We start from the raw sequence: 23,878 nt of genomic DNA, 5'->3' as shown, positions 1-23,878 counted from the left end.
CCTCCCACTGAGACTAGAAGATAAGGGCACTATTCTTCTTAATGATTGTATTTCAAGGGCTGGCTCCCAAGTCCTTGTGAAAGAAATCTGAGTTATAGAATAATTACATCCTAAGGGTCAGAGAAAGAATTTACAATTGCAAGTTTTCTAAAGTTAATGTTCCAAGAAAAGTGAGGTTAGGGGCCTGTAGTCAGGTTTTGGCTAGAACAAACAGCATTAAGCTTTCTTTCTCAGCAGGCATTTTAAGGGGGCTAGGGTCATCCTGGGGACATGACCTTGAACTGACAGAAGCTGTGCTAGAGTTTGGTCATGTTCTTGGGAGTAAGGGGAGGTTGGATGGAGTTGTTTGTGCTGAGAATTTACATTTCTCAGTATCTGGATAAAATTTTACATACAAAATTTCATGACTTGGGCATTTTGGGGAATGAGAAACTGGAATTTAATCCAATCTTGGGAAGGGGAAGAGAACCTTCAATGAAAAAAAGAATTAAGCATTGTTTGGGGGCCTAAAGCAAATTGGGGAGCAGTCAGGAAGGTGACTTTCAGGACTGGAGAAACAACCATGGATTTTATTTTGTGATTCAAGTCCTAACATGAATGGTATGAACCAGAGTAGTCCAGAGGAAGGCAAGAGCTTCCTAGAATTGAGCTCAACTTTGAGGGGTGGTAGGTGAGCTTTTCTTGGTATTTCCATGAAACCCCATCTGAATTCCACAGAAATAAATTATAATTTTCATGTTCAGTTATTTACCTGAAATATTTGATTTTTCTTTAAAGATACTACCCAAAGGTGATATTTCCCTTACTTTTTGACTCCTGATTGGTTTTCAAACAGGTTTCTTCAGAGTAACATGTAAAGACCCTCTATGTTTTTGTAGTCAATTCCTCTACCCGAAATGCTTTCCAACCCCCTTCCCTATATATACTTTCAGGGAATTATTTATCCTTCAAGACCCAGCTGAAGTAGCACCCTTTGTTTCCAAAGCATAGTACTTTCTACTTTTCCTCTTATATTATAGCTCTTATTTCTGTTTATTGTAATCAGTTTGTAGTTTCAACTCCCTAGTCTCTGGCCCATAGAAGATACCTAACATTTGGTTAATAGGTGTGGTTAAATAAGCTCTGAAATGTGTTTTCTAGTGTTAAGAACTCAGGTATCTTATGTTCATAGGTATAATATATATTTTGTTAATTGGATTTTTATTTGTTCTTAGATGTCATTAAGAGGATCTGCGCCAGTGACAATTGTACCTCTTCCTGGAGAGCAAGTACAGGTTCAGGGGGTCATCCAGACAGCTCAGTCTTCTGTAATTCACCCACCACACGTGCAAACGGTACAGAAATTCAAAGACTTAGTGGTTGAGAGAGGGGAATTTTGTACCCTGAGTCTTTGGACATATTGCAATTGCTGTAGTTAAGATATTACAGACCAAGATAATAAAGTTGTCATAGAAATTAGACTATAGAACAAGTGAGGCAAATAGAAAAGTTTTAGAATTTCTAGTTTCATGTGTATACTGCCCAGTGAAAACAGAAGGCAATTTGGGGGGAAATTATTGCTTAGAATTTAAGGAAAGGATTTTCTTAAGAGACAGCACCTTTTTTTTTTATCCCAGTGGTATCTATCCTTCTTGAAAAAGAGAATTCTGAAGCAAGGGTGTTGATGTACTATCTTAGCAAAGTAAGAAAGTACCTTCCTTATGGTTTATGGATGTCAAGTAAAAGAGAGTTCTCTCATAGTAAAGCAAAGTTCTTATTTATATCTTATCTACCTTCATATTAACTCCTGACAACGCTAGGAAGGAAAGAGCCATGCTGGGTTCGTTTCCTTCCTATTCTTTCTCCCCATTTTATCTTCTGGCTCCTGTGAATCTCATAATGCCTTTGGTCATCTCTCATTTTTAGAAGCAGCTATCCTAGAAGAAAAAAAGCCGTGTACCTCATTTTTCCTCCTGAATATATAGCATCTGGCAGTGTTGTCAGCTCCAGAGCTGCATCTTTATGTTGTTTTCCTATATGAAAGGTGGCTGCTGCATGGATGTTTTAGTTTTTGTATGAAGATTTTATTCTGATTTACTAGTGCTGTCATTAAAGAGAAATACTTGATCTTAGTTATAAGTAATCTCTTAGTTTTATAAATTATTTTCTTAGAGTTCAGTTGGAGGCTTTAGAATAAATTTAGGGACAGTGAAAACAGTTGGAGTAAGTTTAGATTAGAAATGATATATTCATAATGCTCAAGGAAACAACAGATTTTTCTTAATTATTACTGTTATTATCCATTACTGTTATTTCTTAATTATTTTAGGTTGCGATTGTTTCTATCAAAAGATTTAATGTAAGATATAAGAAGTTGTACACTAGAACTTGTTTTTAAAGGACATTACAGAATATAAAACAAGCTTCTCTGGAAATTTAAGATCTAAGTCTTAAATAATTTAGCTTTCTATAGGTAGTAATAATAATGTAGAGAATTAATTTGTGTCCTTTTTGAAGCCTACTTGGATTATTTTATTTTTTAAATAAAGATGAAGTCAGGTGTCACAATGCAACTTTGGACACATGTTGGGAAAAGTAATACATTTTAAAAATTAAAAATAACTTGTTTTCTCAATGGTAAGATATTGTAACTTAAAACTTACATATGGTTATTGTGTTGACATAGTTTGAATAGTTAACATTTGTGCTTGCTGTGTGTCATGTACTAATTGCTTTACCTGTATTAACTCATTTAACTGTGAAGTGAGATAAAGTTAATTAGAGATTTTTAAATTGCATCTGTTTATACCTACCTTTGCCAGTGACCTCTACCTTACTAAATCTAATGGTATGTTCTCAGTCCTTGTTTTACTTCACCTGTTAGCTCCATTTGGTATGGTAGATCATTCTTTTCTCAATACACAGTCTTCCCTAGTTTTCCAAGGACACCTCACTCATTTGGCATTCCTCCTACCTCACTGGTGGCTTGTTCTTGGTTTCATTTGCCGGTTCCTCTCTCCCCAACCTCAGTGTTAGAGTGTTCCTGGGTTTTGTTCTTGGTCCTCATCTAGTCTTAATGGCTTTAAGAACTATCTAAAGAGCTATGACTCCCAAATTTATATGTAGCCCAAACTTTTCCCCTGACTCATAGGCTTGCATATTCAGCAGTCTCTTCAGTGTCATTATCTAATATTAGATATTAGTTGGATATCGTAATAGCATTTCAAAGTTAGCATGTCCAAAATCCAAATCAGATAACATTAATGATTTTAAAAAAAAAACTGAGTAATGTGCATCAGTATAGAAATAGGGTGGAGATCAGAAATTGGTCTTTACAACTCTAGTGAAATAGTATTCTTTTATTTTGAGGATAGACTTTCTTCTTAGTTTTGAGCCTGCTGTACTGAATGTTCCTTTAATTAGTTTGGGCTCCTGAAATAAACTCTCCTTTTTTCATTTCCTTTTGTTTCTTTCTATTAGACCTTAGATTTAATGACAAGCGAATCTGGGTGGTAGGAGACAGATCATTTTAAATTCTTTTTCTACCTGCATTGTTCATCATAGTAAAATCAGTTCTGTTTTTTAGGTATCATCTTTATCAGAAAGTGAGGAGTCTCAGGACTCATCTGATAGTATAGGCTCCTCACAGAAAGCCCACGGGATCCTAGCACGGCGCCCATCTTACAGGTGAGTACTCTTGTATCAAACCCTGCATGTGCTATAATATCAAATGATTTCAAATGGTGCTGTGGAAAAGCAAACTATATAAAGAGGGAGCATGTGTTTCTATAGGAAGGGAATTATTAAGAGAAATAGATTTGAGCCAGATTATGAAGGGTCCAAGTAGCTGTACCAAAGAGAAATTTAGACTTATCTTTTGGCAAAGTATTAGATTTCCATATTTATTTTTAGGTAGTTAACTTTAATAGCAGTACAAAAGGACTGTAGATTTTATTAATTGAATTACCTTGTATTCCCTTTCTTAACTTTCTAACTCTTGGCCTTTGTTACTTGTGTATCCCTTTGCTGAAACACATTGTTCTACATCTGCATAACTACTGCATATACCTGAAGCCTCATTGTTTCCTGGAAGCTTTCTCTGATTGCTTTACTAGGTAGCTACAAAATGAGAAGATCTTTGCCCCGCCTGCTAGAATCGTAAAAGTTTATATGGGGGCTTAACTGGGTTTAGTCACATATACTGTTACTTATGAGTGATCACCAGCCAAACCGATCTGAGTTCAACCCACTGGCTGCTGTGGTATATTCCTGTTCCTAGGCATCTGTCTGTATACCTGGCATCAGCAGGAATTTCCCTCAGCTTTCTCTACAGGCCACAGGGGCTGCCACAAGAATAGGTGTGGGGGCATTGAGAGGCTCTACAAATGTGGGCCTAGTAGCACTCACATTTCTAGAGACAATGGGGTGGCAGACAGTGTATTCCTCTGCGAATAGGTATGCTACTTAGTCACAATGGGAGTTTGAGCATAGCAGAGGTGGGTCAATAGAATATGTTCTCAAAACCTACCTCTTAACCAGAGGAGAGCTGCTAGCTGTTGATCTACGGGAGTATATTGGGTTTCTGCCCTCTTCCAGAGCTGGGACCAAAATTGTAGGGTACTGTCTCCTGTTGTCTCTGCCACAGTGCCCAACCTATACCTTCTGGAGTCATAGACACATTTAACTAAATGGTAGCCCTGTTTAGGAGATGCCCAGAGCTTTAATCTGCTTCACCAGTATTTTTGCCTTCTCAAAGGCAGCATGCTGCTCTCATCCCCAGTCCCACATGTGCCCTTTCTTCACCAGGCTTTATAAGGGACAAGGGTACTGTGCCAGATGGGCGATAAAAGTCCTCAAAGCCCCCAAATCTCTACAAAGGCATGCGCCTCTTTATAGTTCTTAGGGGTTGAATAGAGTTGTACTTCATGAATCACAGCTTCTAGGACAATGCACATCTTACTGATCAAAAACATTATGGTAGTGCCTGGACCTTGAATTTTTTGTGGGTTCACTGCCCATCCTCTCCCTCACAGATGTTCCAGCAAAGTCTGCAGAGTATCCTGCAACAGAGGCAAGTCTTCACATATTAACATTATATCATCAATGTAATGGGCTCATTTTACTGATGCAGGGAAGGAAAACAGGGACTGATCTTGGGCTACTATACATGACATTGTGAGGCTGGCAGGTAGTGTTGGGTAAGCACTTGAAGGTCTGTTATTGTCCCTCCCACATGAAGGCACATTGATCTTAGTTGCCAGAAACCCGTACTTGTGAGTCTTACCCAAGAATCTCCTTGGAGATGAAGCTCTTTTGCAGGAACTCTTGAAAAAGCTTCAGAGTAAAACAGTAACTATCTATAAATGATGAAACATTTAAGAATGGTCATAGTTAAACTAGATCTCTTTGAGCATTCAATATAATGCAGTTGATAAGGAAATTGGTTATTTCTGTCACATTTTAAAATTATGACTGATGACACTGTACCAGGACATAACAGATTTTTAAGAATTTAATACAAATATTCCCTAAAGAAAGTTTAGAATCACTTATTTGACAATACATTCAGTGTAATTTAACATATCAAGTAAGCCTAATTAGTTTAACATCTCTCCTTTGAAAGAGAACACATCTTTTAAGAAATGTTCTAAGGGTCCTCTGGAAAATCCCAAAGTTAGTTAAAGGTCAGCAAGACTTCGTTTAGAATTTATTTTGGGGAAATTTGTCAGAAATATCAAAAGGTTTTAAAATATTTGATTAAATAGGATTATGCTTATTTTATCTGTTTAGCCAAAGTGACAAAAGACGTCAAAGGCAAATAGAGAAAATAACAAAGTTATATTTTTTTTAAAAAATCTCTCTTAAAAGAGAAGACTCAGTTTGTTTAAGTGATCAAAAGACCTGATAAAGACAAATGAGTCTACGGCCATGTCACCCTGAACATGCCTGATCTCATCAGGTCTCAGAAGCTAAGAAGGGTCAGGCCTGGTTAGTACTTGGATGGGAGACCACTTAGGAATACCAGGTGCTTAAAAAAAAAAAAATAGGCAATTAAAAAAAAAAAAGACAACATGAACCACAGGAAATTATTTTAATAAAATACAGAATCTTTGTTTCCTAGGCAGTCTACTTAAAAGGTGAATAAAAGCTTTTTGCAGTCTTATCAATAACAAACTTCCAGGAAAACTTTTTGTCCTTTTAGTAGATGAAAGAAAATTAAGATTTAATTAAAGTTGACTTAAAATATTATTAGTTTCAGGTGTACAACATAGTGATCACCCTGGTAAGTCTAGTATCCATCTGACACCATAGTTATTACAATATTATTGACCGTATTCCTTATCCTGTACTTTATATCCCCACGACTATTTTTATAACTGGCTATTTGTATTTCTTAATCCCTTCACCTTTTCACCAGCTCTCTAACCTCCTTCCAATCTGGCAACCATCACTTAGCAAAATACCTACCATCTAGGTCCATCTGTGTTGTCACAGTGGCAAGATTGCATTCTTTTTTACAGCTGAATAATATTCCACTGTCTATATGTACATTTTCTCTATGTAGTTGTCTAGTGATGGGCACAGCGGTTGCGTCCATATCTCGGCTATTGTAAATAGTGCTGTAGTGAATATAGGGGTGCGTACATCTTTTTGAATTAGTATTTTGGCTTTCATTAGATAAATACCCAGAAGTAGAATTGCTGGGTCATAAAGTATTTCTAGTTTTAATTTTTTGAGGAACCTCCCAACTGCTTTCCATCAGATGTCTGTACCAATTTGCAATTCCACCGACAGTGCTTGAGGGTTCCCTTTTCGCCACATCCTTGCCCATACTTGTTGTTTGTTGACTTATTTGTGATAGCCATTCTGATAGATGTGAGGTGGTATCTCATTGTGCTTTTAATTTGCATTTCTGATGATTACTAATGTTGAGCATCTTTTCATATATCTGTTGGCCATCTGTGTGTCCTTTTTGAAGAAATGGCTGTTCGGGTCCTCTGCCCATTTTTTAAACCAGATTCTGTTTTTTGAAATTAAGTTATATGAGTTCCTTACAAATAAATTTTGGATATTAACTCTTTATTAGATCTATCATTGCCAGATATCTTCTTCCATTCAGTAGGTTATCTTTTCATTTTGTTGATGGTTGCCTTCACAGTACAGAAACTTCACTTTGACATAGTTCCATATTTTTTTTTCTTTTGTTTCCATGCCCAAGGAGACCTATTCAAAAAAAAATATTGCAAAGAGAAATGTCAACGAGTTTATGTTTTCTTTTAGGAGTTTTATGGTTTTGGGTTTAACATATTTACGTCTTTAATCCATTTCGAGTTTATTCTTATATATAGTGTAAGAAAGTGGTAATTTTTTTGCCTGTTATTTATCCAGTTTTCCCAGCACCACTTATTGAAGAGGCTCTTTCCCCTAGTGTGTATTCTTGCCTCCTTTCTCATAGATTAATTTATCTTACAGGCATGGGTTTATTTCTGAGGTCTCTATTCTGTTCCACTGATGTATGTGTCTGCTTTTCTGCTAGTATCATGTTGTTTTGATTACTCTAACCTTATAGTACAGTTTGACATCAAGTAGCATGATACCTCTTTGTTCTTCTTTCTCAAGATTGCTTTGGCTGTTCAGGTTCTTTTGTGGTTCTATATGATTTAGGATTATTTGTTCTAGTTCTGTGAAAAGTACCATTGGTATTTTGCTAGGGATTGCATTGAATCTATAGATTGATTGTTTGGGGTAGTGTGGACATTTTAATGATATTGATTCTTCCTATCCATGAGTACAGTATATCCTTCCATTTATTTCTATCTTCTTCAGTTTCCTGCTTCAGTGTCTTATAGTTTTCAAAGTAAAAGTCTTGTATCTTCTTGGTTAAATTTATTCCTAGATTTTGTTTTAATGTTCTAATATTTTTGTGGAAATTTTAGGGTTCTCTATATAGAATCAAATCATCTGCAAACAATGACTTTTACTTCTTGTCTAATTTGGATGCCTTTCTTTTTCTTTTCTGACTGCTATGGCTAGGACTTCCAATATTGTGTTAAATAAAAGTGATGATGCAGACATCCTTTTCTTGTACCTGATATTAAAGAAAAGGCTTTCAGCTGTTCACCATTGAGTATGATGTTAGCTGTGGAGTTTGTTGTATGTGACCTTTTTCCCACTTTGCCAAGAGTTTTTATTATAAATGAATGTTGAGATTTTATCATTCTTTTTCTACATCTATTGATATATGATCTTGATCCTTCATTTTGTTTTTGTGGTATTATCCCATTAACTGATTTGTGGATATTGAACAAACTTTGCAACCAGGAAATGAATTCCATTTGACCATGGCATATGATCTTTTTAATGTATTGGCGAATTTGGTTTCCTACTGTTTTGTTGAGAATTTTTGCATGTATTTTCATCAGGGATATTGGCCTATAATTTTCTATTTTTTTGTAGTGTCTTTGTGTAGTTTTGGTATCAGTATAATGCTGGCCTCAAAATTTGTTTGGGGGCCTTCTTGCCTCTTCGGTTTTTTAAAATAGTTTGAGAAGGATACATATTAATTCTTCCTTGAATATTTGATAAAATTTACCTGTGAAGCCATCTGTTCCAGAACTTTTATTAGGAGTTTTTTGATTACTGATTCGATTTCATGTGTAGTCTGTTCAGATTTTTTGTTCCTTTTTTGTTTGTTTATTGAATTAGTTTCAAGTATACAATACATTGGTTAGACATCTATATAGTTCATAAAACGATCCCAATTATTCCCCCCATCCCCTGACCCTCTACCTAACCAACATATTAATGCTAACTGCATTCCCTCTGCCGTGCTCCCTATCCCTGTGACCATCCATCAGCTACTAATTTTACTTCTTTAACCCTTCACCCCATTTTCCCAGCCCTCTAACTCCCCTCTGTCCATCAGCAAATTGTCCACTATATTTGTGAGTCTGTTTTTGATTATTTTGTTCTTTTTTTTCTTAGAACTCGCATATAAGTGAAATCATATAGTATTTCTCTTTCTCTGTCTGACTTAAATACCTTCTAGGTCCATCAAGGCAGTATCTTTTTCCATCCCCTTCCTTTTAGTCTGTGTGTGTCTTTTAATCTGAAGTGAGTCTCTTGTAAGCAGCGTACAGAGGGGTCTTGTTTTCTTATCCATTCTTCCACTCTAGCTTTTAGTTGGAGCACTTAATTCTTTTCCAATTGAGGTACTTATTGATAGGAATGTAGTTGTTATCATTCTTTATTCCTATTTCTGATACACATTTTTTTCTTCCTAAAGAAGTACCTCCAACATTTCTGGTAATACTGGCTTGGTGGCGATAAATTCCTTGAGTTTATTTTTGTCTGGGAATCTTTTTATCTATCCTTCAACTCTAATGATAGCTTTGCTGGATAAAATATTCTTGGTTGTAGATCCTGGGTTTTCATCATGTTGACTATTTTATCCCAAGCCTTTCTGTCCTGCAGTGTTTCTTTTGTGAAATCAGCTGCCAGTCTTATGGGTGCTCCCTTGTAGGTAACTAACTGCTTTTCTCTTGCTACTTTTAAGATTCTCTCTTTGTATTTAACCTTTGGCTTTTTAATTGGGATGTGTCTTGGTATGGGCCTCTTTGGGTTCATCTTTTTTGGAGACTCCTTGAGCTTCCTGGGATTTTATGTCTATTTCCTTCACCAGGTTAGGGACGTTTTCCATCATTATTTCTTCAAATAGTTGTCCAACATTTTGTTTTCTTTTAGGTACGCCGATGAGACTGATGTTTTGACCTTTAATAGTATCTCATATGCTTCTTAAATTATTTTTACAGTCTTGGCTTTTTCTGATTGAGCGTCCTTGGCTTTCCCATCCTCTATATAGGTCATTTGATCCTCTTCTTCATTCACTTTGTTTATTCCATTAATATATGTCTCATCTCAGATAATGTGTTTTTCATTTCAAACTGGTACCCATTTATAATTTCCATCTTGATTTTTATGTTCTTTATCTCTTTGTTGAAACTCTCACTGAATTTATCTACATATCCCAAAAGTTCATTGAGCGTCTTTATAACCAGTATTTTGAACTCTGCATCTGTTAGATTATTTGACTATTATTTCTGGATCTCTGTTCTCTTCCCTCATATGGTTTTTACTTCTTTGTCTTCCCATTTTGGCTGCCTTTCTGTGTCTGTTTTTATGTACTAAGCAAAGCCCTCAAGTCTCCTTGTCTTATTAGTGTGGATTTGTGAAGTTAGGTGTCCAGTGGTACAGTCCTGAGAGGTGTTCAGCTGCAGGCCAAATTTTGCCCAAGCCTCTATCCCTCCAGGGCCACCTGTTAAGATTCAACAAGCAATCCACAGATGCTGTGTTTGTAGTTGCCTCAAAAGGCCACCCCAGAAATCAAGGTCAGCTGCCACTAGTGTGAGTCTTGGCACTATTTAGCAAGGAGCACCAGTCTCACCAAGGACACACCTGGTGTGGCTTGGGTGGGGCCGCGAGTTGGGGGAGGTGGAGTTTCAGGGAATCCTGGGTGAAGGGACTTCTGTTATCCAGTTTGATGACATCTCGGCTCTGGCCGTGCTGTGTTCACACACTGGGAGTGGGGATGGCTCAATAAGGAACAATGGATACCACCGGCACTTTTGTACAGAGCAAGTAAGCCCTCACCCCGACAACATCTCCCTGTAAGCCCCCCACGCACAGCCCAGTCGACACTGGTGCTCAGAGCAAGCAAATCCGTCATCACAAAAATCCACTCATAGGCATGGCCCCTTTCAGAGGTGTCTGCAGCTACTGCAACTGCAGCCTCTGACCCACTCAGCCACTTGGGACTGGGCAGCCTCGCGTCCTCACCCCATCCTACCTTCTGCTGTTGCGGGATGATTTCTTAGATTTCTCCCTGGTTGTAGGACTTGTTCATCTAGATCCCAGGTAATTTTTCCTTGCTCTTTGCTCCTTGTTTCTGTCACAACTTTGATTTGGTTGCTAGAGGGATGAACAGAGCCTCTATCATCTACACCAGTTTTTCCCCTCTTACTTCTCGTTCTTTTGATTTAGTCTTGGAAGATTGTATGTTTCTAGGAATTTATACATTTCTTTCATATTGTCCAATTTGCTGGCATAGAATTCTTCATAGTATTTTCTTATAATCCTTTGTATTTCCATGGTGGTGGTTGCCACTTCTCTTTCATTTCTGATTTTATTTATTTGGGTCCTGCGCCCCCCACCCCCACCTTTTTGATGAGTCAGGTTAAAGGTTTATCAATTTTGTTTATCTTTTCAAGGAACCAGCTCTTGACTTCATTGGCCTTTTGTACTGTTTCTGACTCATTTTTTCCCCACTCTGATCTTTATTATTTCTTTCCTTCTGCTCACTTTGGGCTTTGTTTGCTGTTCTTTTTCTAGTTCCTTTAGGTGTAAGGTTAGATTGTTTTTTGAGATTTTCTTGTTTCTTGAGGTAGGCCTGTACTGCTATGAATTTTCCTCTTAGGACTGCTTTTGCTGTGTCCCATAGATTTTGAGTCGTGTTTGCATTTTCATCTGTCTCTAAGTGTATTTTGATTTCTTCCTTGATCTTATTGTTAACTCATTCATTGTTTAGTAGCATGCTATTTAGCCTCCATGAGTTTGTGGTTTTCCACTTTTTTCTTGTAATTGACTCCTAGTTTCATATCGTGTGGCCAGAGAAGACGCTGAATATGATTTCAGTCTTCTTAAATTTACTGAGACTTGTTCTGTGGCCTAACATGCGGTCAGTCTATCTTGGAAAATGTTCCAGGTGTACTTGAAAAGAATGTATATTCTGCTGCTTTGGGGTGAGACGGCTCCAAAAGTATCAGTTAACTCCATCTGGTCTAGTGTGTCATTTAAGGCCAGTGTGTCCTTGTTGACTTTCTGTCTGCAAGATGTGTCCACTGGTGTCAATGGGGAGTTAAAGTCCCTGACTATGACTGTTACTGTTGCTCTCTTCCTTTATGTCAGTCAGTATTTGCTTTATACAGTTAGATGCTCCTACACTGGGTGTATAGATATTTTGAGTTATGTCCTCTTGCTGGATGATCCCTTTATCATTACGAAATACCTTCTTTGTCTTTTGTTACAGCCCTTGTTTCAAAGTCAGTTTTGTCTAAGTATTGCTGCCCCAGCTTTTTATTTTTTTTTATTTTCATTTGCATGAAGTATATTTTTCCATTCCTTCACATTTTTAGTTTTATATGTCTTTTGAGCTGGATTGGGTCTCTTGTAGGTAGCATATGTATAGGTCTTGTTTTTTTTATCCATTCAGTCACCCTATGTCTTTTGATTGCGACATTTAGTCACTTTACACTTAAAATAATTGATAGATGTATAGTTATTATTACTATTTTATTGTTTTTGTGTTTCTTCTCTGTTCCTTATTCTCTTGCTCTCTTGTATACATTAATGACTTCCTGTAGTGTTATATTTAATTCCTTTTCCTATATTTTTTGTATATCTCTTGTAGAGTTTTGGTTTGTGGTTACCATGTGCTTCCTATATGCCAGGCTATATTTATAGCAGTTATTTTAAGTTGATGGTCACTTAAGTTTGAACACATTTTAAAATCACTACAATTTTGAATCTCCCCACTCCACCTTTATATTTCGGTCATTATTTTTTTACTTCTTTTTTGTGTATCCCTTAATTTCTTGTTGTAATTACACATGATCTTCCTACTATTGCCTTTTAACCTTTATACTGGTTTTATACTTGGTTGATCCATTGCTTTTATTATGCATTTTCCTTTGTTAATTAGAACTTTTTTCCTGTATTTTCTTACTCATATTTTTGATCTTTACATTTCTTTCAAAAGTTCCTTTAACATTTCTTATCCTGGTTTAGTAGTGGTGAACTCCTTTAGTATTTTCTTGTTAAGGGAAACTATCACTCTTTCAGTCTAAATGGTGTCTTGCTGTGTAACTTTAGTCGTAGGTCCTTTGGTTCTTCGCTTTGAATACTTCATGCCAATCCCTGCCTGCCTATAAAGTTTTTGTTGAGAAATCAATTTACTGTCTGATGAAAGCTCCTTTGTACATCACTAACCGCTTTTCTCTTGCTACTGTTAAAATTCTCTTTGTCTTTAACCTTGTTATGATGTGTGTTGATATGGGCTTCTTTGGGGTCAGCTCATTTGGGACTTTCTGTGCTTCCTGGACTTGTATGTCTATTTTCTTTGCCAGGTTAAGGACATTTTCAATCCTTGTTCTCTCTCTTCTGGTATTCCATGACACAAATGTTGGTATGCTTGATATCGCCCTAGGGGTCCCTTAAGCTATCTTTTTTCTTTCTTTTTGCTATTCTGATTGTTTTCTAGATGGCTGGTTCGATCCTCTGCTTCATCTAATTTGCAGTTGTTTCTGTGCAATGTATTCTTTATTTCTGTCTGGTTCTTTTTTTATGTTATCTCCTTGTTGAAGTTTTTGCTCAGTTCATCTAGTCCTCCCCTAATTTCATTGAACATCCTTATAACCACCATTTTGAACTCTGCTTCTGGTAGATTGCTTTCTTCCATTTCATTTAGTTCTTTTTCTGGAGTTCATCTGGGACTTGTCTCCTAATTTTGGCTGCTTCCCTGTGTTTGTTTCTATGTATTAGGTAAATCTGTTATATGCCCCAGTCCTGGCAGACTGGCCTAATGTAGTAAGGGTCCAGTGCATAGTCTTGGTGGTCACCTGAGCTGGTTCTTTCAGGGTTGTGTCCTTCTGGTGTAGTTGAGCCTTGATTGCTGTTTGCTTGTCAGTGAATGGGATTGGCCGTGACTGCAGATGAGCTGTTGTGCAGGAGCTGACCCCATGGAGCACGGATTGCTTCAGCAGGACTCCACTCCCAGCCAAGTATGCCTTTCAGTGTGTCATTTGTGGAGCTCGTCGGGTGGTGCTTTGATGTGGTCTGAAGCCAACCATGGAGTGTGCTAGTTCTAGAGCCTCTTGGGAGGAGCTTTGGTTCAGGCCAAGGTCAGCCATCACTTGTGACCTCCTGGTAGTAACTACAAAGTGATCTGCAGTTGGCTGCCACTAGTGCCAGGCTTGGGACCCTTTGGTGGGTACCATGCTGTGAGCTGAGGCCAACCACCACTATGTGGTTATGTGGCTATTTAGTTGAAGCTACATTCCAAACTAAGACTGGGTGCCACTTCTGTGTGGCTCAAAGGCCACCTAATGAGAATTACAGTGGAAGCTGAGACCAGTTGCTAACTTGTGCTGGGTTTGGGGGCCACTCAGCAAGAGGTTTAGGGCACAAAGAAGCCAACCACCGCTTGTTTTGTGTATGTGGATCTTTGAGAGATTTTAGGAAAGGTCACACGAGCTGAGGGAGGCCGCTTGTGTGGAAAAGCCACTTGAAGAGCTTCAGGCTGGGTGCACAAATTTGGTGGGGTGAATGGTGTTAGCTAGGTTAAAGGAGAGCACAGATTTGGTTGGTGCCCACCTGCGCCAGGATGGCTGGGTACAAAGAGTGCTCCACAAAGAAACAGTGGCACCTGCTAGCACTTCCATCTCTGGAGAGAGCTGCCCTGATCCTCCAGCCCTCACCTTGAAACTAGTCAGTTCAGTTCCTGTCTGTCCCTTGCAGTTTTCAAGCTCTTGCCCCTGCATCGGTTCCTTTTAGACTCCTGGGTCTCCACTAGCCCTCCATCTCACTTAGAGGTAATTTCTGCTAGTTTTCACAGCCATGTGATGGGGACTCCTTTTCCTGGCATTGGTGTCCCAGGCTATGGAGACTGGTGTAGGGTCATGATGCCCTCCTTGCTCCTCAGAGTGGATTGCTGCAGCATTCCTCCCGTTTTTTAGTCACCACACCATGGATATTGGACTTGACTGTTCTGCGTCTCCACCCCTCTTACCAGTCTCAATGTAGCTTTTTCTTGAGGAATTCTGTTCAGCTAGTCTTCAAGTGGTTGTCAGTAATGGTTGTTCTATAATTTAGTTGTACTTTTGATGTGTTTGTGGGAGAAGGCAAGCACGGTGTTTACCTATTCCACCGTCTTGACCAGGAGTTAAAAATTTAGTTTTACATAAGTACACTGTCTATATCAAAACTTATTTTTCTTCAAGCCTATTAAGTAGAGTTCTTTTGCAAATTAATTTTGGCAATATACTCTAGAGGTAGAAAAACATTACGTGTATATAACATATATCCATAGACATATGTGAACAGAAACTCCATTCTTTCACCTAAAACTTTAGCCATGAATTAGGTACAACAACATAGTTTATAAATAATAGTTGAATTTAAATTGTCTCTGGCAGACAGAACAAGGTACTTGCTTACATGGCTAAAGCTTTTTACTGGTATTTGTGGAGAAGACTTTTAAGATTTGTATTTGCCCTTGAGTAATCTTACAAAGGTTTTGGAATAGGTTTTGGGCAAGGAGCTTCTACAGTAGTCTGTATTTTTAAAAGTCTCTCCCCCAACCCACTCCCCCCCCCCCGTCTCTGTGGGCAGTGTTTTATCTCCTGGGGTGTTTACATTTCAGATATAAGATTTATAACTTCAAGGGACAGAAAGAATGCAAGTTTTTTTCCTACACGTTTTGGGATATATTTTTCTGTTATCAGAAGTCTAGTGTAGTTAGTATTTAAAACGTTCCTTTGTATTAGTGGCCATGCCACATAGGTCACTCTGTTCATTTTATTGTCAATCACTACTTATCCTCCCCTTTGCTCTCCTCACTTTCCCAGGGATTTTACCTCTTAGTATCCTAATTAGGCTTTGTCACAGCACTCAGATCTTATTCTATGACACTTTGTGACTTCTTAGATTTGCAAAATGGCACCTTAAGGTTGCTAGCTTTTTTTCTTTCCTGCCACCTGTCTTCTAGTCCTGAAGCTAGCAGAGTAGTGGACAGCTGCACATCCTTCTCTCACCTCAGCCCTTCCTCAAACTTTCTTGAGCTAAAGCTCAAGTTGGGCATTGGTGGCCCGCCAAACAGCCCACAGCATAGGCCAGCCCACTGTGGCAGCCATTTTTTTCTTTGCTGCAATGAGCCATGTGCAGTTTCTTAAAAGGACTAAAGAAGCTAGTGTTTTGGGGGTATCGCCATACTGATGCAGTGGTCCACAAGCATACATAGAGGTCAGTGGCCAACTCAGGATTTCCCTTGCAGATGCCTCTTTCCCAAGGCCTATTTCTCCAGTCTCCTGGCTGGCTTGCCAATTGTTAGTTCACAAACTGGCCTATACACAGAGGACAAGGGGAGACTAAAGAAAGAGGTAGACCACTCCAAATTGGCAGGTAAGCAAGGGAGCTTACTTACATTACAAGGCTTGTTTGGGGTGGCTGCAAGATGAATAGATCTCTTCTCTACCACCAGAATCTTAAAAGTTTATATAGAGGCCTTAACTGGGTTCAGTCACACATGTTGTCCAAATGATCTCAACAACACCTTAGTCTCCCAAGGCTATGTCCTTGGAACAGCTCCCACTGAGAGTGGTAGGCAGTGCATACATTCCAAGGACAGGGGAGGGGATGAGGAGTATTTGATTGTCCAGGTCTAGCTTGTGAGTCAACCAGCAGTCACATCCTCTGATTTACCTCCTCCAACAGGTCTACTGAAGTCTTGTATTAATTACCTTTAGACTTAGCTTAGACTGTTAGTGGCAGTCACCAAAAGAGTGCAAATAAAAAATTCTATTTCCAAACAATGGGATTTCCAAAAATTCCCAGCACAAAACAGTTAGCTCCTAGATAAAACACTTGTTAATACATTGTACATTCATAGGCAATAATAGAAATGTCATTACCCTACCCCAATAAACATAAAAACCATATGTACTCAGATACACAAGCTGAAACCAGAATGAGAAGTAGAAACAAGCATGAAAACCAAGACATACCCATTACTTTAGGCCTACTGCAGTAAGTCTGAACCTGAGATTTCTGTATTAAGCTGGAATACCTGTAAAAAGCTAGAACATCTGAAAGGAAGTTTCCCCAAATTAAACTTTCTGGATTACCACAGATTAGGATCAAATATGAATTCAGTCAAAAGTCATCAAACATACAAGGAAATAAACCACCATAGATGATTATATATTGTTTCTGCTGATTCTCAGCTCAAAAAATGCAGAAAAAGTGTTTGATAAAACTTAGTACCCACTCACATTTTTAGCAAATAAGGAATAAAAATGGGCTTCCTTAGCATACATTGACTTTGAGAGCTGGAACTATATATAGGAAGATGATGGCTTAAAGCCCCAGACTAGCCACTGCATGGGGGACACATGGGCCAGATCGGAATTGCACTGCAAAGGCTTTGAAATCTGAATTGACTTTGGAATCACAACCCATAGAAGGCCGATCAGAATTTGTGGCCTGGACACAACCAGGTTGACGGCCTGCTAAAACAAGAATATCGAAAATTCTCCGTAGAAACAAGAACTGAGTAAGATATCACAATATTAAAAATGTCCAAAATTACTTGGCATACAAAGAACCTGAAAGAATCTAACTTGCATAGGACATAACTGTCAGCAGATGCTCTCTCCTAGATGACAGATGTTGGAATTATGTGACAGACTTCAAAGGAGCCATTATTAAAGTGGACCAACAAGGGTGAATTCGCTTGAAATGAATGGGAAGACAGAAAAAGAAAACGATATAGAAATTTTAGAGCTGAGAAATATATTAACAGAAATAAAACCTAAGAATAGAGATAAGGAGCTAATCAACTTCAAAGGTAGCTCAGTGGAAATTATCCAATCTGGACAATCTGAAAAAATTAACAAATTCTTGGGGACTTGTAAGACAGTACCAAAGATCTAACATTTTAGTCATAGGAGAGGACAAAGTATATTGCAGAAAAAAATATTTGATGAAATAATGGCTTAAATGTCCCCAAATTTGGTGAAACCTATGATTTAAAAAACTGAGCAAATCCTAAACAGGGTAAACACAAAAGAAATCCCTTTCCAGACACATCTTAATCAGACTGCTGAAAACTAAAGACAAAAATCTTGTGAGCAGCCAGAGAAAAATGACACATTACTTCTAAGGGAACTATGTGAGTGACTACAGATTTCTTGTCAAAAACCATGGAAGCTGGAAGGAAAGGAAATAGTATTTTAAAGTTCAGAAAGAAAAGAATTATCAATCCAGAATTCTGTATCTAGTAAAAATATCCCTCAGAAATGCAGGTGAAATATTCTAAGATGAAAGAAAACTAAGAAATCATTGACAGCAGAACTGCTCTAAAATAACTGCTAAGAAAGTTCTTAAGATAGAAATTTGGAAGATTAGAAATGAAGAAACAGCAAGATTTGGGAAAATATAATGGACTATTCTACTGAATTCTTTAAAATATGTTTGATGGTTGAAAAAATACATCATTGATGGGGTTTTCGATGTATGCAGGTGTAATAAATAAGACAACTACATTGTAAGGTATGTAAATGTCTAATCACTATGTTGTGCACCTGAAACTAACAAAATATTGTATGTCAACTATAATTTAAAGAAAAAAAATTTTTAAAGACAACTACAACATACAGAGGGGAGAATAAAGAAATTTCATATAGTGGTGTGATTTCTAAGATTCGCTTAAGGTGGTGAAATAATGATTCTAAGTAGACTAGGTATGTATGTGTATTGTAACACTCTAGAGCGACTACTAAAAATACATAAGATTTAGTCAGATAATTCTGAAAAATCTTAAAATAACTCAGAACGCAGAAGAATTTAAAAATAAAAACCAGAAAGCAAGTAATAAAATTGTAATAGGAATTAATAATTATAATGACATGGTTTATACTCACTAGATTATAAAACTATAATATTCCTCATGAATCTAAACACGAAATCCTAAACAAACTATGAGCAAACTGAATCCAACAGCATATAAAGGTATTGTATTACCATGATCAAGCAGGATTTATCCCAGGAATGCAAGATTGCTTTAACATATCCATAGGGGGAAAAAAAAACTTATGATTATCTCAAGCTTAAATTTCTCCAGCTTTACTGGGTAGAACCAGCTTTGGGGCTGATAAGGGCTCTGACTCTTCAATAATTGCATGGTTTGCATTTGGAATTTGTGGATGCCTATTCCTTGAAGTAGATGCTGTTAGGAATGTAGAGAGGGAATTTCTTCATGGGCTGGAACATAGTAACATGAAAGCTCTCTTTTAACGTTAAGGGATTTTTCCTTTGTGATTCCTTTTTGTTAACTGTATTCACACAAGTACATACCAGTTTTCTGATTTTTTTTCTATGGTGAACATGGAATTCTTAAGTAAACATTTTTCCTTTCTTATTTTTCCAGAAACAAATACTGCTTATTTCTCCCTCCTACCCTGATTGTGTTGTAGAAGACCCTTCTTTGGGACAAGGAAGCTTTTTCCTATCATGAGTCCCATTTCTAATGTTTGTGTGTGTGTGTGTGTGTGAGAGAACTGTGGGCTTCTCTTCCACTGTAGAGTTGAAGGTTGAAAAAATAAATTGATCTTTTTAAAACAAGGTCACTGACACTATTTAGAAAATGAGTAGTACTTTGTTAATTAATGAAATACCTCAAAATGGAGCCATCTCTCCTATTGGAGAAAATTATATTTTATACCTCTGTAAGGGCCTTATACATCTAAAGGCACTCTGTATGAGTTTTCATTCAGTGTCTCTTTTCAAATACTAATGAACTAAAATATAACTAGCTTGCCGTAGACCAGAACAATAGTATTTGCTAGACAAAGGATTCCTTGACACATTTTAGGTGCCCAGTAGATTATTGTACTTTTAACCAGAAATTGAAAACAGTTTGTTTAGCAGTTTCTTGTCCTTATTACCAACATTAATAGAGTTCTATTTTTTGCAGAAAAATTTTGAAAGACTTATCTTCTGAAGATACACGGGGCAGAAAAGGAGACGGAGAAAACCCTGGAGTTTCTGCTGTTACTTCTATGTCTGTTCCAACTCCCATCTATCAGACTAGCACCGGACAGTACAGTATGTATAGCAATAAATTTCCACCTGATAGACAAAAACTAACTTTTCTGTGTAAAGAAGTGGTGTATAGAAAGACTGTCATACTTTAATAGTGATGATTATTAAAGGATAACATTTGGGGCTAGATACAATGTAAAGTTCTTTTTCAGCATTATCTCGTTTACTACTTACAACAAACAACTTTGTGACGTAGGCAGTTATCACTTTGTAAGGGGAACTAAGGCTTGGAAAGTTAGATAATGTCCCTAAAGTCACACAGCTTATAAATGATACACTTTGGATATAAGTCTGTGAGTTTTGACAAATGGGTGGAGTTGTCTAACCACCACCACAATCAAGATATAATTCTATCACCCCAAGAAATTCACTTGTGCTATCCATTTGTAGATAATCTCTCACTCTACTCCAACCCCTATTCTTCAAATCTAATTGCTTCTTGCCACAAAATATAATGTTCCATCTGACCACCTTTCACCATCTCCAGTCACTGCTACCTTAGTTTATACTCATCTGAATTACTGCAACAGGCATCCAAGTGGTTATCCTGCTCTAATAGTTTTCCATACTGCAAGCAAAGTGATTTAAAATGTCCATTGGATCACACCACTCTTGCTCAGAATCCTGTGATGACATCCCATCACACTTAGAATAAGTCCTACAAGGCATTATGTTCAGGCCTTGCCTATCTGATCTCATCTCCTGCTACTTGATGGCAATCTGGCCACACAGACTTTCTTGCTATTCCTTCAACACAAGACACTTCTGTCTGCCTCAGGATCTTTGGAGTTCTCATCCCCACTGCCTGACATGTTCTTCTCCCAGATCCTCACATGACTTTCATCCTCACTTCTGCTCTGCTTAAAGGTCACCTCAAAGAGACTGCTCTTTTTAAAACACACTTCTTATGGTTATAGATTAGCTTATTTATGATCTAGTCTCAAAGAATATAAGTTCCTTGATGGGAAGAACTTTGTCTTGTTCACAGCTGTATGTATCCTTGGCATATAAGGTATGGCATATAGACTTTTAGCAAAATCTGTTATGAATATATGATTTAAAGACTGTACATAGAATACTTCTTTGAGAACACATAAGAAACTAGGAACAGTAGTTGTAAGGAAGAAAACAGGAGCAGATGTCAGAGGCAGTTGGAAGGTTCACTTTTATTTCAAACAAAACTGAAATTTTTTATATATATGTTACTGTTTCCCCCCAGATCTTAAGGCAGCATATTAGTAAGTTAAAAATTATGATACATTTGTGCCTTACCCCCCACCTTATCCACGGGGGATGCATTTCAACACCCCCAGTGGATGCCTGAAACCAAGAATAATGCCAACCCCTATACATACTGTTTTTTCCTATGCATACAGACCTATGATAAAGTTTAATTTACAAATTAGGCAGCTTCACAGACAGAAGATTCATTCATACCATAGATCTTAGTAACTTCATGCAACTTTTTTTCTTTAAGTCAAAAAGTTTTTCACTGAACAAAAGCACTTTACAGCTTCTCTTTGGCATATCCAAATTGCCAGCATAGTACTCCTGCACTTAGGGGCCATTATTAAGTAAAATTAAAGGCTATGTGAACACAAGCACTGTGATAACTGTGACAGTTTATCGGCTATTAAAGACTAACAGGCAGGTAGCATACACAGTGTGGATACTCTGGGATGATTCATGTCCTAAGCAGGATGGAGCAAGAAGGCAGATTTCATCACACTAAGAATGGCATGCACTTTAAAACTTGAGAATTGCTTTTTGCTGAAATTTTCCACTTAATATTTTTGGACAGCATTTGAATGCAGGTGGCTGAAACTGTAGAAAACAAAACCATGGCTAAAGAGTGTCAACTGAATATGTTATTATTGAAATAAGTATAATACAACTATAGGGCAGCATCATCCAATAGAACTTCTTTGATGAGGGAGATGTCCTATTTCTGCACTGTCCAGTACAGTAGTCACTAAGCCATGTGTGACTCTTGAGTACTTGAAATGTGGCTGGTGAGACTGAGGAATTGAATTTCTTATTTTGTTTAATTTTAGGTAATTTATGTAGCCACGTGTGGCTAATGACTACTGTATTGGACAGTGCAGATTTATAGTAAATTCAACCATGTAAATACACATGCTAAGAACAGAAAAAAGATTTGCAAAAGTGAAAAAAAGTCTGTATTACATATATTTAACATCAAAATATGCATATCTATACAGTGTATAGATATATTAATACAGTTGACCCTTGAACAACATAGGGGTTGGGCGTACTGATCCCTTGCACAGACGAAAATCCACATGTAACTTTTGACTCCTTAGAAGCTTAACTACTAATAGCCTACTGCTGACTGAAAGCCTTACTGGTAACAAATAGTTGATTAACACATTTTTTGTATGTTATATGTATCATATACTGTATTCTTATGATAAACTAAAGAAAATGTTATTAGGAAAATCATAAGAGAAAATATATTTATAATACTGTGTGTATTTACTGAGAAAAAAACCCACATGTAGGTAGACCCATGCAATTCGACCCATGTTCAAGAGTCAACTGTATATCAGTCTGTGTGAACACAGGGAAAAATTCAGAAGGATGTACACCAAAAATAACGGTTCCCTCAGGATAGGGGCGAGGGGTGGCCAGTGGAATAAATAGGGATAGATAATGGAACATTTACTATTTTATTTGCATAAATACATGTGTGTGTGTAAAATATTTGTTGCACGTAAGGAGATGGAAAGTAATTGTGCTAATGTAAGTTTAAAATCTCTGCATCTAAAAATAATTAATGTTTTTACTCCAAATGCATATAAATTAAAGTATGTAGGAATATTTGTTGTGTAGCAGTGGAGGAGGGATAATTAGGAAACTCCCAAAAATATTTTTTAAATTAAAACAGAAAGGGAAGGCAAGTATATTTTACCTTCCTGGTAGGGAAAATGTAAAAGGGGGCGGGAGAGGAATGTGAAATTATAAGCTGTAAAGTGCTTTTGTTCAGTGAAAAGAGGGTCCAGAGCTGAGGCATTAGATTCTGAAGGAGGCTTATTGCGTGGGAATTGCCTAATGCAAAAATATTTTCTATCTGATCATGCCTTATGGATGTTTCACTTAAGGTTTGCGGGGAAAGCATTAACGTAAATGTAATTCAGTGAGAAATGTTCCTGGGGAGGTTAGTAATATGATCTATATAGTGGCTTTCTGATGACTTTATTGATTTTTGCTAGGAAATGAGTGAATATGTTACATTTTTTAAATATCACTTAATAGTTCAGCTAGTCTCTATTAAGGATAAAAAGAAGCCACATCGAGACTAGTAGGAGGGACAGAAACACTAAATGGGCTAGGCCTAGTACTGGTGGCAGCGAGCCTCAGTTCACAATGTGGCCCCTCTCACACCCCTTCATGTCTAGCACAGGCAGCAATCAACCACATATCTCTTTGTAGCTCATACCACATAGCCTCAGGTCAGTCACAGGCAGTGGCTGACCTTGACCTGCATGGGAGCCCCTCCTAAGAGGCGCTAGGACCAGCACACCTAGAGGTGGCATCAAATCACAGCACAGCACCACCTGATCAGCCCACAGCCAGCATACTCAACGAGTGGTCTTGGCAGGCACCAGAGCCTGCTGGAGCAACTCTCACTCCATGGGGTCAGCCCCCACACACAAGCTCCTACACTGTGAGTGTAGCCAGCCCACAAGAGCCAGTCAACCTGAGGGTTAGTCCCACCCACTGATGAACCAACACAAAACAAGGCTTAACTACGGTAGGAGGACACACAATGCACACAAGGGACACTCTTGGAGCACTCAGCATAGGTGATCAGAAACTGCACCACTGGGCCCCACGGGGCACCTACTTATCCAAGGCTACCCAGCCATGACTGGGAGATGTAGCAGGTCTACCTAATTGCATGGAAGCAAACACAGAGAGGCAGCCAAAATGAGGAAGCACCCAT

At 37.8% G+C, this 23,878-nt stretch overlaps 1 protein-coding gene and 1 pseudogene across 5 annotated transcripts in view; both read left to right on the top strand.

Moving 5' to 3' along the window:
• ATF1 (activating transcription factor 1) overlaps positions 1-23,878 on the top strand; it is a 67,451-nt gene that overhangs the window by 29,557 nt on the left and 14,016 nt on the right. For 4 of the 5 annotated variants that reach the window (XR_004955590.1, XM_016151841.2, XM_016151836.2 and 1 more), the window contains exons 3-5: positions 1,215-1,334; positions 3,566-3,666; positions 19,784-19,914. Coding sequence is in view for 4 of the 5 variants with exons in the window: in XM_016151841.2 (XP_016007327.1) it covers positions 1,215-1,334; positions 3,566-3,666; positions 19,784-19,914 (352 nt within the window). In the remaining variant the exon portion in view is untranslated. The remainder of the gene's footprint in view (positions 1-1,214; positions 1,335-3,565; positions 3,667-19,783; positions 19,915-23,878) is intronic. The other variant, XM_016151840.2, reaches the window with a different exon arrangement.
• LOC118614103 lies at positions 5,898-6,016 on the top strand (annotated as a pseudogene).

This window comes from Rousettus aegyptiacus, unplaced genomic scaffold (genome assembly GCF_014176215.1).
Source record: "Rousettus aegyptiacus isolate mRouAeg1 unplaced genomic scaffold, mRouAeg1.p scaffold_m13_p_2, whole genome shotgun sequence".
In the NCBI taxonomy this organism is placed as follows: Eukaryota; Metazoa; Chordata; class Mammalia; order Chiroptera; family Pteropodidae; genus Rousettus; species Rousettus aegyptiacus.
Note: the sequence above shows the minus strand (reverse complement) of the source record. Positions and strands in the feature narration are given on the sequence as shown.